Source organism: Medicago truncatula, chromosome 2 (assembly GCF_003473485.1).
Source record: "Medicago truncatula cultivar Jemalong A17 chromosome 2, MtrunA17r5.0-ANR, whole genome shotgun sequence".
Classification (NCBI taxonomy): Eukaryota; Viridiplantae; Streptophyta; class Magnoliopsida; order Fabales; family Fabaceae; genus Medicago; species Medicago truncatula.
Window position 1 is genome coordinate 40,355,860 of NC_053043.1, and position 17,651 is coordinate 40,373,510.

A 17,651-nucleotide genomic window follows, 5' to 3' on the forward strand; every position below is an offset into this window, starting at 1 on the left:
ACATGTTCAAATCACCAAGTCATGTAATCACCATCTTTTTATTATAGTTGCTACCCAACTTCTCTCTTCATTGTTGTAACTTTTAACCCTATCATATCTAGTTATATTACACATCCAACACAACATTATCATATGTACTACACATATATTTTAAAATATGCGAGTTTAACTTTTAAAAACAATGAGTGCTTTGATAAATAAAAAAAGTGCATCAACACATTACAATCTTTCAAACACTCAAGTCTTATATTAGTTGAAAATTAAACGAGTTATTTATTTAGATTTGAGATAAATGTTTAGTGAATAGAAAATTATGTATTAAAACAAGGTTTTTTTTTAAATTATCTTTGAAGAATGGTGAGTAATTTACCTACCAACCAATGAAAATGAGCAATTTATTTGTGGGGTCAAGATAGTTTATGAATATGTGCTTATGTGACTAATGTGTATTGATTGAGGTAAATTACCCATCATTCTTTCATGGGTAGCCTAGTTGTCACCTTAAAACAATTATGATGTTGGAAGAATTGACAACCTGACACTCTTTTAAAGAGAAAAATAAGTCTTTGATTTTTGGAGTCGCTCATTTGAAAGGTGGCCTAAGCCTGGTAAAAAAAACTAGATGTTTGTTGTTGATTCGAATATGAGAAATGATATTTGTACAACCACTTTCTCACAACTTTTTGACAACTTTCTCTCTTATACTCACGTTATTCTCTTATTCTTTCTCTTCCTTTTTCCCTCTCCATTGTTTTTGACCAATGAAAAGAGAGAAAAAAATAAGTTGTCACAAAAATTGTCTCATATGGTTGTTCAAATAACACTACTCTTCGAATATAGTCCTGCAACAAATCCAAAATACCTAAATCACGAGGATACTTGAGACAATATTTGGAGGTCAAAAAACTTCAATGCAGTGGAATAGTAAAAAAATCTGTATATTTAAAATTGTGTAAGATAACCAAAAAGTACTTGATGAGATTGTAAGGGATCTCTTGCAGCTTAATTAGAGGTTATGGGTTCAAATCCAAACCAAAATATGCAACGGTGTTATATCTCTGAAGGGAGAATTTGTCATCCATTACGATCACACTTAGTTCGAGAGGTTATTTTCTACGGTTGTGCGCATAGGATATATACTGATCCACAAAAAAGAAAATGTTAGATAATGTACTATTGTATGTCTAATTCAAACAAAATATATGTCTATATTTAATATACGAGGATTAATTTTGTCATCCAAAAAGATCTAATAGCGCAATTTGTTGTCGGTTTGCCTCATATTCATGTGTAAGTAATATTGATATTAAATATTAAATTTAAAAAGAAACATAATATCTAATAAACCGACCGGTGGCCTATATAAGTCATTCATTCCACAGTTGAAGTCTAACATATCTTGCTTACTTACATTCCCTTGTTGACTGCAAGAATGGAACTTAAGCACATACTCATTTTCATTTCGGTTCTCTCTGTATGTTTTTAGTGCTCTAATAAAACCTTCCATTTTTATGATCCTTTCAATTACTTAAAAATTTCTCGACTTTAGTCACCAATTTTTGTATCTACTTAATTATGTCGTTACTCACAATATAATATTAATTTTGTTGTGAATGTTTGTTAAGATTCTAAAGTGAATATTGTACATGTTTGTTGTGATGTGCAGCTTGCACTTGCAGGAGGAAGCCATGCATCGCTGCCTGAAGAAGAATACTGGGAAGCTGTTTGGCCCAACACTCCCATTCCCTCTTCTCTACGAGAACTTCTGAAACCTGGACCTGAAGGTTTGATTGCATGAATTATGCACTTTACAATTTTTTTTTGTTTGCAAATGACTCGGTTATTTTGGGACGGAGGAGGTAATAATTTTTTATTATTATGACACAGGTGTTGAAATTGATGACCTTCCCATGGAAGTCGACGACACACAATATCCAAAAACATTTTTCTATGAACATGAGCTCTATCCAGGAAAAACAATGAAAGTGCAATTCAGTAAGCGTCCTTTTGCACAACCTTACGGCGTTTATACATGGATGCGTGAAATCAAAGACATTGAAAAAGAAGGATACACATTTAATGAGGTATGTGTAAAGAAAGCAGCTGCAGAAGGAGAACAAAAATTTTGTGCAAAATCCTTAGGAACATTAATCGGATTTTCAATTTCTAAGCTTGGAAAAAATATTCAAGCACTTTCAAGTTCCTTCATTGATAAACATGAACAATACAAAATAGAGTCAGTTCAAAATCTTGGAGAGAAAGCAGTGATGTGTCATAGGTTGAACTTTCAAAAGGTTGTATTTTATTGTCATGAAATTCATGGAACAACAGCTTTTATGGTTCCATTGGTGGCTAATGATGGAAGAAAAACTCAGGCACTAGCTGTTTGTCATACTGATACTTCAGGCATGAATCATGAAATGCTGCAACAGATTATGAAAGCTGATCCTGGTAGTAAACCTGTGTGCCATTTCCTTGGAAATAAGGCTATTTTATGGGTACCTAATTTAGGTTTGGACAATGCCTATGGTGCCAATGCTGCTGTTTAGGAGTACTCTCCAACATGGACACACCATGGGATTGTGTAACATAAATAATGTGTCGTTTGTAATGAATGCTCGCAACTTTTCTAGCTAATTAAGCTAGAGTTGAACTTGAGCTACTTTTATGTACCCTAAAGAGGCACAATCTTTGCTGTTGATGTACTATGATCATGTTATAATATGATGAAAATGGAGTGTGCCTCATTTTATAATTTTTATTTTCCTGAGTATATGTTTTTAGGGCTAAACACCTTATAAAAAAAGGTCACTTAGAATATGAAACATGAACTTTTGTAAAAAAGTAGAGATTAAAATTGAAATCAAAAATTTTTATAGGATCAATATTCGAAGAATTTTTTTAGAGGGATTAAAATTAAATATAGTTTCGGACTGACCCAAGGCACAATCCGGCTCCGCTCGGGTTCGACCTGAGTCCACCATGCATCTGTCACCTTACCATTGACACGCCCTAAAATACATTAGATCGCAGTACAAATTGAGAGTTACCCATGGATCCAGGAGTTTGACCGTGAGGTAAGGATAAATTGATCAATAGTTATTCCACTTAGGAATCAAACTCGGGTTTTTTCGAATGATACATCCATGATGAAGCTGATTAACCGCTTGAGCTTAATTCCCCACCGTTGATTTTGATGAAGATGATGAACACAAATTTTTTGGGTTAGTTAAATGTTTATTATTTTTAAAACAATTGAGGGAGATTGTTTTTTAGTTTTAAAATGTTTGTAATTGAATTAAAGAAATGAGTTATGATATGTATAATAAATTTTTTCATTTAAGCATGTAAGCATTGACATGCTTAATATATTTATTTTAGATAGGGAAATCAAAACTTAATATAATTTTTTTTAGATTGGGAAATCAAAAATGTATTTAAGCATTTTTATTTTGATCAATGTTTTTATATGAGTTGTAGCGTCGGTCCAATCAAATTGGAGATCATAAATGGATCCCGAATCAAATTGGTAGGTATTATAATTGTAAAGTTATCCAATTCATGACATAGTGTCCATTAAGTAAATAAGTCAGTACTCAACTAGTAAAAATGTTAAAATTATTAGTCTGATGTTATAACCGGGATTTAAATCACGACACCTTCACTTATATGTATTAATTTCAATGGTTATTTTTCTATTTCTTCTGTTTACCAAAAAATCAAAAATGTTCATTACACACGTCATTTTGTAGAATTTTTCATCTTGGCTTTACCGTTGATAAAACCATGGGAGTTAACTAAAATTAACTTTCATGCACCGAAAATGTAAAAACTTTTTTATGCATTCATCTAATCATGACAAACATATATTTGTAGATATAGTTTAAAAACTAACCTAAAAAAATAACATTTGATTTTGTTTTTTGATGAATAAAAAGTGAAGGAAGACATCGGGGTATAACTTGACACCCCAACTAGGTTGGCATCCCAAGGTTATCTCCATCCTCTACCACCACGCCCAAAATTGGTCAAATGCATTTAAAGGTCATTTTAATTTTTTCGTTTTTCCCAAAGTCGTCATTTAGTTTCAAAAGTCCCAAAGTGGTCTTTAAATTTCAAAAGTCTCAAACAAGTCCTTTTAGTTTTTAAATCGTTTCGAACAAGTCCTTTTAGAGGATGATGGTGATCATTCAAATGATAGCAACAAAGAGCATTATCCACCATTTGTCATGCCTAAAAAGATGACTAATATTAAGTGGGTGTTAGGAGCCAGATTTGATACCAAAGATGAGTTCAAGAAAGCAATTACCAACTATGCTATCTACAATAGGACTTGTTTGAAACGATTCAAAAACTAAAAGGACTTGTTTAGGACCTTTGAAACTTAAAAGACCGCTTTGAAAAAAATGAAAAACTTAAAGGACCTTTAGATGCATTTCACCCCCAAAATTTGATTTGAGTATGTATTTATAAAAAAAAAAAAATTATATATTTTTTTTTTGTTGTGAGAAAAAAGTTTTACATATGAAATTGTGCTAGTAACTTATATATAATTTGGAAAATGAGGTGATATAAAAAAAGTTTTATCCAAGGAAGAGAGTGCATGAGTGGTACCTTCACTATCTACAATCTAAAATGGTGAATTCTAAGTGGTCTCAAATTTTGTTCAAAGACATCATAACATTGGCAGCCCTTTTCCTATGCAACATCATATTAGCCTTTACAACTGACCACCAACAAGAGCAAGACAGGATTGGAACAGCACTCCCAGGTCAAAACTTCAACATCAACTTTGAACACTATTCTGGTTATATTACAGTTAACAAGGATGTTGGTAGGACACTATTTTACTGGTTCATTGAAGCAGATCATATAGATCCTACTTCAAAACCTCTTCTTTTATGGTTCAATGGTGGTCCTGGTTGTTCATCTATTGCTTATGGTGAGGCTGAGGAAATTGGTCCTTTTCATATTAATTCAGATGGCAATACCCTTCATCTTAATCCTTATTCATGGAATCAAGGTGAGTGGTTTTGTGTTTAACCATTCAAAAAATGTATGCTATGAACTATTGTGTGTTACATCATTTTCATTTCGATTTTTTTGCAGTTGCCAACATTCTTCTTATTGATTCTCCTGTTGGAGTTGGATTTTCATATTCAAATGCTTCTTCTGATATTCTCAACAATGGAGATAAGAGGACAAGTAAGAAGATATTACTTAATGGGATATGGATTCCCTACATTTACAAATATACGCGGCTGCATGCATTAATTGATCTCAGCTATTGATTTGATACCTTAATTAAATCATCTTTAAACAGTCTTCACCTTTGATTTAGGATCGAATGACTAAGATTAATTAAATTGTCATGCATTTAAAGTGAGGAATCCAAAATTAATGAACTAGTCTTTTAGGACGAATTGTCCCTCTTAATTTAGGAAAATGCTTGTTGGCACGACACCAACACAAGCCTGAATACACACGACAATGATATAGCCCTTGGATGAAAAATGTGCAGCATTGCTTTTTTCTCTCTCTCCCCCGTGTATTGTATCCTACCCGTTGATTCCAACGTCGTGCTAAATAGCACTGCTCCTTAATTTATGCTCATTGCAATGTTGCTTTTGTTGAGAGGTTGACTTCCCGAAAAGGCTGTCCACACGGAGGGTTTTGACAGGTGAGAAATTTAAGTGAAGTGTCACTGAGTATAGTCGCATGACTCTCGAACTGTGGCACAGTGTAAGATTGATTTTAGTTAAAATTGAGTTAAATGCAAAACAATTTATGCTTGGTTACATTTACCTAAAAGTCAGTTGAACAATAAATTTAAAATTTAAAATAACATTTGCTGGCAAAAGCTTTAAATCACAATTTCAAGTTAGAGTCTGTTCTCAAGTCAAAATCAATTTAACTCAATCACATCCAAAAATATCAAAATCAACCAACCAATTTTCATGTATGCCAATTGAATCAAATCAAATTATATTAATAATCTTTTTGTGCAGCTGAGGACTCTCTCATATTTCTCTTGAAGTGGTTTGAGCGTTTTCCTCGGTATAAAGAAACAGACTTTTTCATTAGTGGTGAGAGCTATGCAGGTAAATACAAATGGTGAGATAGATAAGGAAACTTTATCATTTCATGTGTTTGAGTTCTTTGATTCTGGCTTTCCTTGTTTCAGGACATTATGTTCCCCAACTTAGCCAAGTTATTGTCAAGCACAACTCAGCTACAAAACAAAATTCTATAAATCTCAAAGGTTACATGGTATGAATTTAATTTTTTTTGCATAAAAACTAGTAAATATCCCTAGCAAGATTGCATTGATGTGGAGAATAAATAGCAGAAAAAAAGGATGTGAAATTCCACCGCAAGTCATTAGGGAAAGACTTTTCTTTAACTCAATCAATAGTATATTTCACTGTCTGCTGCAGGTAGGAAATGCTCTAACAGATGATTTCCATGATCAATTGGGAATGTTCCAGTTTATGTGGACAAATGGTATGATTTCAGATCAAACATTCAAGCTCTTGAACCTGCGATGTGATTTTCAGTCGGTCAAACACCCGTCAGAGTCATGTGAAAAAATCTGGGAAATTGCTGAAAAGGAACTTGGTAATATAGATCCATACAGTATCTTTGCCACTCCTTGCCATGCTAATGATAATCAGATGGTTAAAGGAAAGCATGTTAGTCTACCTTTCTTGCTTCTACTATTGTCTTACTTGTGTGCTTTTTAGTTATTTTTACATGGGTGGGAGTTAAATTTTAGAGGGCTTAGTCTATATTTTGATATATATTTAAAATTTTAAAAATATTGAAAAATAAGTCCTCCTCTCTCCTCCAAAACCCTCGATCCAAACTGATAGGAACCAAACTATATTGATACCAGAAAGGTTAAATAATAGAACACTGCCCCTTATAATTTGAGCTATATCCCTATGTAACACAATAACAGTAAATATGATAGAAGTGTATAAAGAAGAAAATATGAGAGGACGTGGAATTCGTGATAATTTTCAGTTTATGTCGCAACCTTCGCAAACTCACTGGTCATCTGTCAAGTGCATTCTTAGATAAAAGGACACCTGATTTTGGTCTTGTTCTACAACCTATTTCTGTTTAGTGGACTCTTAGTTTACAAGCTTTTGTGATGCAGAATGGGCTTCAAATGTAGATAATAGGAGTTAAACATTGTGCATGATTATTACTTGGGAAAAATTTAATTTTCAAATGATCAAATAAGCAACTCTTAAGTCAAAAGTGCTGAAGCTCAATTCAAAAGCTTAGCCTTGGCAGCCTCTCGGAGCAAGGGACCCCAAGTTCGTAAAGACCAAACCCATAGTATTTAAGATGCAACCATAGCAAGACTTCTACATTCGGCCACTGCACTATACCGAGCCACTGATGTTCGCTTCTTGGACTACCATGAAATCAAATTTGGGCCAAGAAAGAGACATGCACCATAAGTGAGGCTTCTGTCATCAATTTCTAAGGTCCAAATCCACATCACAAGAGGCAGATTATGGTGTTTAGCACTCAAAGCAAGTTGTAGACAGAAACCACAGTCAATGTGCTTTTTAAATACCTCAAGATGTGTTCTCATAGTATTTCAATGATCCAGCAGAGGTTTTCGTACAAATTGACACATTTTGTTAACTGAAAAACTCGATTTTAGCCTAGGGACAGTAACATTTTGTAGTTCCCCAGCAATAAAGTATTGGATCTGCTAATATATTGAGAGCCAAACCTTGAAAGTTTGACCCCTGGCAGGGGCTGGAGATGCCATTAGAAGTTCAAAAACCTTAGGACAGCGAGAGAAGCAACAGAGATACATAACCTCTATACCAAGAAAGTTTTTAGATTTTGTGGACAAATGGGAATGTTCCATGATCAATTGGGAATGTTCCAGTTTATGTGGACAAATGGTATGATTTCAGATCAAACATTCAAGCTCTTGAACCTGCTCTGTGATTTTCAGTCGGTCAAACACCCGTCAAAGTCATGTGAAAAAATCTGGGAAATTTCTGAAAAAGAACTTGGTAATATAGATCCATACAATATCTTTACCACTCCTTGCCATGCTAATGATAATCAGCTGGTTAAAAGAAAGCATGTGAGTCTACCTTGCTTTCACTACTGTCTCTTACTTGCGTGCTTTATTTTTTTTAGGCTTAAATGCATTTTTAACCCCTTAACTTTTAAAAAGTTGCGATTGTGCATTTATATCAACCACCTCAAGCCTTACTGTGAATAGAGCCCCTCTGCAACAGTCTCAGATTTGGCTATGTTGTATGAAAACAGTTTCAGTTTATGTCACAACCTTTGCAAACTCACTGGTCATCTATCAAGTGCATTCTTAGATACCTCAAAGGGACATCTGATTTCGGTCTTGTTCTGCAATCTGTTTCTGTTCAGTAGTCTCTTAGTTTGCAAGCTTTTGTGATGCAGAATGGGCTTCTGATATGGATGGTAGGAGTTCAACATTGTGCATGATTATTACTTGGGCAGAATTTAATTTCATAAAGATCAAAGTAGCAAACTCTTGCGGCAAAAGTGCTAAAGCTGAAATCAAAAGCTTAGTATTTAAGATGCAACCATAGCAAGGCTTCTATATTCGACCACTGCACTAGACCAAGCCACTAATGTTGTTTATTGAACCACCATGAAATCAAATTAGGGCCAAGATAGAAACATGCGCGGATGCACCATAAGTGGGACTTCTGTCATCAATTTCTAAGCTCCAAATCCGCATCACAAAAGGCACTCAGATTTTAGTGTTTAGCACTCACAGCAAGTTGTAGACAGAGACCATAGTCAATGGCGCTTTTTAAATACGTCAAGATGTGTTTTCACAGCATTCCAATGCTCCAGCAGTAGTCCATAATTAAATTTTTTAATTATTGCCTACATACTGTCCATATCTCCCACAAACATCCACAATAGTAGAAATTCAACTATATAGCTTATAAACTCCAACAATGGATACTGATGCATATTATCAACACTGAATTGAAGTCCAGAATTGTATAATTTTATAGTACAAATCCTTATTCATATGCTTTGTCTTGTAACAGCGTGTTGGAAATCTCAGAACTGTATATGATCCTTGCACCTCCAAGCACAGCACTACATACTTCAATCTACCAGAGGTCCAAAGGATTCTACATGTTCATCCAGATCATAGGCCTGCTAAATGGCAGACCTGCAGGTAATTCTCATAAGAGAAATTTTTGAAAGCCTCTACTTACTTCCACATTATGTGTTACAAAATCGATTAACCGTCTTATTTACATTGAAATATAGTAAGTGACAAAAAAAATCAACTAGGAGCAAGCTTCTACGATGAGTTGCGATGTAGAAACTTTATGAAAATAGGACTGAAAACAGAAATACTACCATAGAAGCAAAATCCTATTCTGCACTATTAACTAACAAGTCAATGTTTCTTGCAACTAAATCATTTGATAATTGGTAGGCACAGCATAAAGTGCACCACTGTATAATTCTTTCCACGTTATAATAAATTCACAAGATCAGAATCCACTTATTCTTGTTCATTACAGTGTTGTGGTAGCTATTAACTGGAAGGATTCTCCTAGAACAGTGCTCAATATATACCGAGAACTTATTCCTACCGGACTGCGAATATGGATGTTCAGGTTCTTCCCATTTTCTAATATATAATACACATGCCTTACATATGTGCTTATTCATCCACCGTGAAGTCGTATAACATTTTCTTATCCTGAAACAATTTTTTGGGTGCCAAAGCAGCTTACATTGTTTTCTTTTGTTTCCTCAATTCATGTCGTGTCAGTGGTAATACAGATGCTGTACTCCCGGTAACATCTACTCGCTATTCCATAGATGCTCTCAAGCTTCCAACTGTGAGCCCCTGGCGTGCATGGTATGATGATGGGGAGGTAGCAGGGTGGACTCAAGAATATGCCGGACTCACGTTTGTAAATGTAAGGGGTGCAGGGCACGAAGTTCCTCTGCATAGACCAAAACTTGCTCTAGCATTGTTCAAATCCTTCTTGGCAGGAACCTCGATGCAAACGCTTGAACCACCTACCCTCAGAACCGCCTCTTGATATGATTCATTCAAGTTTAGGGTTGTTACATTGCAGTTTGTGTTTGGTTTCCATGGAATATTCTTGAATAATATTTTTGTAGCAATGCTATGGAGCACAATTTAGGGATATCCACGAGCGCGATATGTCTAGTTTTTAAGAAACACGAAGTGGTCATCATGTAGTATAAAATAGTCAATCAAAATGTTTTAGTTAATTACATTCATAACAAACAATAAACATTGTGTTAAACAGTGCTGGAAACTTTAACACGGTGACAAAAAAAAACACTACTTATTGATTTTTACTCATTATAGTCTTGTGCTCTAAAGAGAGATTATTTAACTAGATGAGTCAACTCCTTATCAACTGAACTAATATTCATTAGCAATGAAATTCGTTTTTTATTTAGGGTCTTGTTAACATTTCCCTTTTATTTATAGGTATTAGGGATAGTTCACGTAATTAAGAAGGTGTAAGCATACTTATTTATGGGGCTATTTTTCTTAAATTTCAGCATAGTAATGTTGATAACGTAGGAATTTGGACACATATTATTGTCATTATTAAATTTTAACAGAGTTTTGTAAATTTTGCTTATTGTAAAATTTTAATTAGCCTTATTATTATTTTTGTTTTGAGAGGAGCCTTCTATTTTTTCGGTCTCTAAATTTCCTTCGCAATTTTATTTAACTTTTTATATTATTGAGACTTGTTTCTAGGTCTTGTTTAACATGCAGTAAGAAAGTCGTGCATCATGCTTCATTTCAGCTAAAGGTTGCACAACAAAGAAATACATATAATAATAATGGAACTCAAATATGAGGTAGCTTCAGCTTAAGAGCAATTCATATTTCATATACTTTCCATTTGCATGAGAGTGGTGGCATCAGTACTAGAATCAGAATTAGAAACCAAAGTGATCAAAAAATCAAAAATATCAGTAGCTATAACAGCAGAAGCAACATCTTCTTTATTCAAAGTTCTTCTTTTAGCATCAATAGCCATAATCCAAGACCTTCTTGTAAGTTCTTCAATGAAAAGTTCACAAGCTTTTGAGAAAACAATTGGAGCAACCCCTGATATCATTTTCACGTCTTCACTAGAATTCTTCATTATCTTCTTTATTCTTGCTAATGGTAATGAATGTGGACCTGTTCTTCCTATGCCACCATTTACTATACCTGAATATGCACCTGCTTGTCTCATATTGTTTCTTTATTTTTCTCTGTTTTTGAGTTGGATTATGAGTGTTAATTTCAGTGTTATATAAATACAAATTAATTATCAGTGATTAAGTTGATGCTTTCACTCTTTTTACACTGCCGGCTAAGCCTGCTTTTGCCGGCTAATTGAGATTAATAGAAATGAATAAATTAGAGAATCTGTGTTTTTTTAATTAGATTTGTTGACTGAGTCAAAATAAAATCTAGACTTGTTGACTCTAAGCTTAATTTGTTGCTTTTGTAATGAAATATTTGGAATTATGAAGTAATTAAACACTTTGAAAAATTTAAAGCTTTCTTCTTTTGCTTTCTGACAACAGATAAATTGAGGGGTTTGTTTTTTCACATAATTGTAATTTTAAGAAACAAGGCATAGCACTTTTTTTTATATATATAATGTTAGTCTAATAACATTCAAGTTCGATAAATTCTGATTAATTAAATCATATTAGGTTTTTTCTGTTGTTAGATAAATGTATGTTCATGGAGTTTGTTTGTGATATTTGTCAGCGTTGTCAAATTGCGGCGAAATTTAAACAAATTGCTATTCTTCGATAATACGCAATTTAGTAGTTAAAGCGGGCACTATAACACTAGCAAAGCAAAACTCTGCTTTGATCATGTCAGAGACAAATGTCAATGTCCATCCCACCTCTAGTACCTGAAAAACTAGTGTTTATGTTGCATTTCATCTTCCCTCGCGATGGCATGGTCCTTCTTGGTCGAGTAGGTAAGACCATCGTTGTGCTACTTCTTACGCCTGAAGCAGTGCCACCACCAAGACAACCAGTAGCCAAATTCCACCCTGTCAAATCTATACTGGCTCGATGAAGAATTAGGATTGGATCCTCAATATCGAAATCAAAACTACCATGTTACTACTCCACCATAAGTCAAGACCATGGCCAAATTGACCGATTGATGATAGTCGAGACCTGCTACAACAGAAAAGAACAGGTCGCGGAATCTCTCAGCCTCCATCAGTTTAGGCTCTACAAAACTTCACATATTACATCCCCAACACTCAACTTAGTATTTACCCTGTAACTTACTGATCAAGTTATTTGAGTCTTGTTAGTGTTGGTTCAATCTATAGCCACCTATACAGGAATACCCCCAATTGTAATCATTCAATAATTGATAAATGAAAAATCGGAACTGAATATTATAGAGAATTATCCAATTGAATGAAGGCACTCACTGTCCATCTTAAAGCAGCAGCAGGGACCGCACTCGATAGGGACATGGATGCACCATCTTTGAGCCAAGGCTGGTGCCAATAGCTTAATTGTTCGACCATCACCTATTCAAAACAACTCTTGCTATGCAAATACTACGCCATGAAAAACTCGGACTGTGGCCAATGTTGACTTCCATGAGGTCACATATGGAAAAATATTTGGCTTTGAGAAAACGCGATACCATGACGTTAGGTTGAGTCCTATTTCTCCGCCATTGGTTTGCTATCAAGGCTTAGTTGAATGCATAAAGGTTTGCTAAACCCCAAACCACCTTGGGTTTTATGGATTGAAACTTTCTCCCAAAACAACTATTTGATTAGACTCACTACGGTAACTGGTGGAAATTTATACATTAGTCTAAATCTAAATCTAAATCTAAACGAATTGCTATAATTGAAAATTAATTTATGATAACAAATTTGATAACTTTTAGAGTAGTGATATATGTACAACCATTTGTGACAACTTGTATTTTCTCTCTTTTTATTGGTCCAAAACAATAGAGAGAGAGAAAAAAAAAGGAAGAGAGAGAATAAAAATATAATGTGAGTATGAGAGAAAAAGTTATCAAAAGGTTGTAATAAAATGGTTGTACAAATATTATTTCTCTAACTTTTACCTGAATTAGATTTATATGAATTGGAGTAGAATTTAGTTTTTGGTCCTTATCTAGTGCTATACGGTTGTGATACAAGTAACACCCTGTTTTTTAATGATAAAGCTTTTTATTACGAAACACCTAACAATTAAGGGGTTGTGTTATTTGAACATTAATATGAGTATTGATACAAAAACTAAAGTAATAAAAAAAAAAAGTAAAAAAATTATGTAAATATAAAAAAGAAAGTTATCATAAAAATTGTCAAGAAATGGTTGTTTAAATATCCTTGAGATAGCACGAACATTTTGTGATATGTATTATTATTAACCCACGGACGTGATTTCCTCAAAGTGGGATCTTATATATATTATTTATTTATTTTTTAAAACCGCTTCTTTGCTTTTCTTACCATTCTTGTGCAAATTGTTCGTAAAGTAGAGCAATACACTTAAAAGTATTATTTTGTTAATACAATTATTACTTGCACAAGTTGGGGGTGTGGGGGTTGGATGTTTAATTATTTTTTATAGGGAAGGGTTGGATGTTTAATAACGTAGTTATTTACATTGTATCATACTCCATCATGTTTTATTTATAAGAAAATTTTTAAAAATAAATTTGGTCTAATATAGAAAGAAAAAAAAGTAACAATTTTAAGGTTCATTTATTGTTTAAAAGACTTTTCTAACCCTCAATTAATGTTTGTCTTTTTAATATTAGTGGTTATACTACCTCCGTTCCTTTTTAATTGTCAATTTTTTATATTTTACACAAACCAAGACATTCAATAATTGTTACTACTTTTGATATAATAATATATATTTTTACTATAATAACTGTTATCGCGATTTTCGGATGTCAAGTCATAAATTAGGCTTGAACCTTTCAATCTTTGATATTCTCTATTTTTTCTTGGGAAGGGCAAAATTGAGAAAAAACCCTTAGATTCGAAGTTCGGGGGTCGTTTTCACTACGGGAAGGTGTTAGGCACCCGCGGTGACTATAGTACTCTATAGGAGCCGTTTTCTTAGTTTATGTCTACGCTTTATTTTTAATGCTATTTATGAAAAAAGGAAATTTATTTATGTTAAGAATGGGGGGAGAAAGTGTTTGAGGTTTTATTTTAGTGGACTTGGAGAGGTTTTGACCTCATGCCTACATACCCATTTAAGGGATCAAACTCCATGTAGTTCTCTCTCAGAAAAAAGCTTTTTGTATGTTTGGTTGATTTTAATTTTTGTTGGAAAATGGTTTTGAAGAAAAGAAAGAGGCCTTAAAGGCATAAGAGAAGAAAATGGTGAATGGTTGGTTCAATTGTTATTAAAAAAGTCTAAGTAGGAATTAGGAGTCATTTGGATTTGTTTAAGAAAATAAAGAAAAAAATTCAATGGAGTTTTGACTCCAAGGTTTGTTTGGAAAAATTTGAGTGATGGAATTGATTTATTATTTTTTTGAAAATTGACATTTGTCTAAAAATCGCGTTTCCTAAGCATACATCTAAACGGTAAACATGCAACGTGTGTGCGTGTCGGTGCTTGTGTCGGTGTACATCACTTATAGCGTCCATAGTCCTTTACATCGAGTCCTAGATACATGCTATGGTCTTTCAAGGAAATTAAAAAAGAACTAATCTATCTAAAATTATTACAAACCCAATTGATATAGAAAAAAATGATGCTAATGGGATGAATGAAATGTGAGATGAAAGGGTTAGTATCATAAGGCATAAAATAGTAGAAAGGGAAACAAAATTGAATAGAATAGCAAGAGAGAAAAAAAAAAGTTTAATGAAATGAAATAAAGTGGCAAAATATACCTAAAATTGGTTATGACACTTAGACATGCATATGACCTATAATCCCCTCATTATAGCAATGTTAAAGGGGTTTGATTTTGAGCTATAATGTGGGAACAAATAGGACATATTCAAGCCAAGAATCATGACACATTTTCAAAGATATTTTGCACTTTATTTCTTGATAAAAACACACATTGCTTGCAAAACAAGAAAGACATGAAAATCTACATCCACAATCAGCAAGATATACACATGATCAGCAACATATTCATCATGAAATTACACACCAATCATCCACATCACATGCCAACATTTTGTGAGAAAATATACCACAAAAATACACAAACTTAGATCAAACACAAAATTAATCAAGAAGAAATAACACACATATTTTTATCATTTTTTAAACCACTGAAAAATATCACAAAAGTATTAAAGTGTGTTAAGAAACATATAACAATTTTTTTGGAATTTTTAGAGAAAAGATTGAGCATGCAGAGGTTCAATTAGCAAGAAAACAAGGTGTAAATAGCAAGAAAAAGCAAAAAACGCAGAAAACCACAAACAGAAACCCAAGCCCAAAACCCATGGATCTGAATGCACAGGAACCGTTGGATTGATCCAGGAATCCAAGACCTAGATCTAAGGGTTGAGAACGAAAGGAGAGAACCAGGAATAAACCGGACCGGTTCAGTGGTTTATATAAAGGCTTTAGGACCGGTTTATTTCATTTCCTCCTTTCCTTTCTCTCTCTTCTCTCATTCTAGTGAGAGAAGCTCTCACTTCTCTCTTCCCTCTCTCGCCGGAAACCGCATCCCTCCTCCCTCTCCCTCGCCGGAAACTGCATATGGAGGATGATCTTCATCTTCTTCGGTGAGGTTTGTTCCTCCGGCGTGGTGGCGGCGCCGCCGCCGGAGTTTGAACAAACTTCTTCGTTTAAGAAAATTTTTACATTTTTGGATATCCTTTTTTATGCTATTCACGAATCCGAACTTAATTTTTTGAAAAAAAGTCCCAATCGGAGTAGATCTAACTTCAAAGATTCAGAAATTTTTTGAATTCAAAAGGAGGAAAGAGGAAAGAAGAAGTTATTACCTATTTGTGATGTGTTGTGGAGCAAGGGAGAGAGCTTTGCTTTCTTCCAGATCCGGAATATTCCTTCCTTCTTTCTCTTCTTCTTCTCGTGACTCTTTGACCGAATTTGTGCTTGTTGTTTGGTGATGTTCTTGGTGATTTGGTTCGGACTTTGTTGATTTTGGTGGTTCTTGGCGCGGATTTGTTGCTGGATTCGGCACTGGATTCGGTCTTGTTGCCGGATTTGGTTTTGTTGCTAGATTCGGTTTTGTTGCTTTTTTCCCTCTTCTCCGTGATCGTGCTCGGATTCGCCGCTTTCGGTGGCGAATTCGTACTTGAATTGCGGAGCAGAAACGGTTCAGTGATGAAGATTCACGAAGAATCTCCGAGAATCGCACAAAAAGAATGATGAATTTGATGAATTTGTGATGATTTTTGGTTAGGGTTTATGTGAATATTCTTGATGATTTTCTATGATTTTTCTGTTTTGATTTGTAACTGAATGGAGAGAGAAAAAAAAATCTGTTTGTGATGTGGCGTGTGATTAATGGATCCTTTGAAAATCTGACACTGTGTTGTATTTATAGCTGACATGTGTACTTGAGACCCAATGAGAAAGGGACACCTGTTTTTGGACTTTGCTTGGCTCTGCCTTGGACTTTTGACTTTAAGGACCTTTCTGCAAAAAAGAAAAATTGAAGGACTAAACTGCAATAATAAAAAAAAGGACCGAAATGAAATTTTTAAATGTTTTGGACTAAAATGCAATTTTAGAAACTGTCTCAGGGACTAAAATGCAATAAAAAATAAAATTGGACTAAAATTGGTAAACTGGACAAAACGTAAAGTGAAACCAAAAATAAAATCAACAAAAGGACTAAAACGAACCAATTACTGACATGAGGTATTTTAAAATACCTCCCTGCCGAAATTTTGACAGGAAAAGACCAAAACGCCCCTAGGGACTAAACTGACTCAGATGCAATTTTTGAAATGACTTTTGAAACAAAGACTCAACAGTGATTTGTACAGACAAGTTGAAAAGACTCAGAGGCAAACACAGGGACTAAAATGGGTTCCACTGCAGGAAATGACCAAAATACCCTTTTGTATGATTTTTTGAAATAAAATGCAAGAAAAGTAATGCAATGATTCAGAGAGTTTTTTCAAATGACTTGTAATGCAAGAAAAACACTTTGGATAGCTTTATGCAAGAAAATCATGATTGAACATACTTTGAGACAGAGACAGTAAAATATGCAGATGAAAAGAGAGTAAAGGTTCGGAGTAAAACAACAGCAAATTGACACATATCAGTGGTAGAAAATAAATTTGAATGAGTATTTTTAGGTCCAAAATCAGGGTACAACAGCTGCCCCTATTTAAGTTTCTTTGTCCGGAGGGTCAAGAGACGGAGTCTTTGGCTTGACGGGACGAAGATACTTAAATATTAACATTTGCACTGTGTTTGGACGTAAAAATACGCTTGTACATTTTCAAACATCATGAATGCCATGCAACATTTGGATTATGAATGCGAGACAAACGAGAGTTGGAACTAACAAAAGATGTCGTATCCATTGCGGGATTGGTAGACATTGGTAAGTTAACAGATAACAGGGTAGATAGGAG

At 34.1% G+C, this 17,651-nt stretch overlaps 3 protein-coding genes across 4 annotated transcripts; 2 read left to right on the plus strand and 1 right to left on the minus strand.

Annotated features, from left to right (window-relative positions):
* The first annotated feature begins 1,380 nt into the window (after positions 1-1,380).
* On the plus strand, positions 1,381-2,761 carry LOC11409473 (embryonic abundant protein USP92). Its single transcript, XM_003596487.4, has 3 exons — positions 1,381-1,474; positions 1,667-1,784; positions 1,888-2,761. Exons 1-3 carry the CDS (start codon positions 1,433-1,435, stop codon positions 2,547-2,549), a joined length of 822 nt encoding a protein of 273 aa, XP_003596535.2. The 5' UTR covers positions 1,381-1,432; the 3' UTR covers positions 2,550-2,761.
* Positions 2,762-4,572: 1,811 nt separating this feature from the next.
* Positions 4,573-10,296, plus strand: LOC11411911 (serine carboxypeptidase II-2). 2 transcript variants are annotated; one of them, XM_003596488.4, is made up of 8 exons: positions 4,573-5,023; positions 5,110-5,205; positions 6,009-6,101; positions 6,185-6,270; positions 6,438-6,692; positions 9,081-9,214; positions 9,570-9,665; positions 9,824-10,296. In XM_003596488.4, exons 1-8 carry the CDS (start codon positions 4,636-4,638, stop codon positions 10,098-10,100), a joined length of 1,425 nt encoding a protein of 474 aa, XP_003596536.2. In that variant the 5' UTR covers positions 4,573-4,635; the 3' UTR covers positions 10,101-10,296. The 2 variants fall into 2 exon arrangements, with proteins under 2 accessions (XP_003596536.2, XP_039686659.1); XM_039830725.1 differs by having other exon boundaries at positions 9,835-10,062.
* A 550-nt stretch (positions 10,297-10,846) lies between these two features.
* Positions 10,847-11,314, minus strand: LOC11407904 (nuclear transcription factor Y subunit C-1). The gene has a single exon (XM_003596489.4). The coding sequence runs from the start codon at positions 11,286-11,288 to the stop codon at positions 10,935-10,937; it is 354 nt and encodes a 117-aa protein (XP_003596537.1). The 5' UTR covers positions 11,289-11,314; the 3' UTR covers positions 10,847-10,934.
* Positions 11,315-17,651: the final 6,337 nt, after the last annotated feature.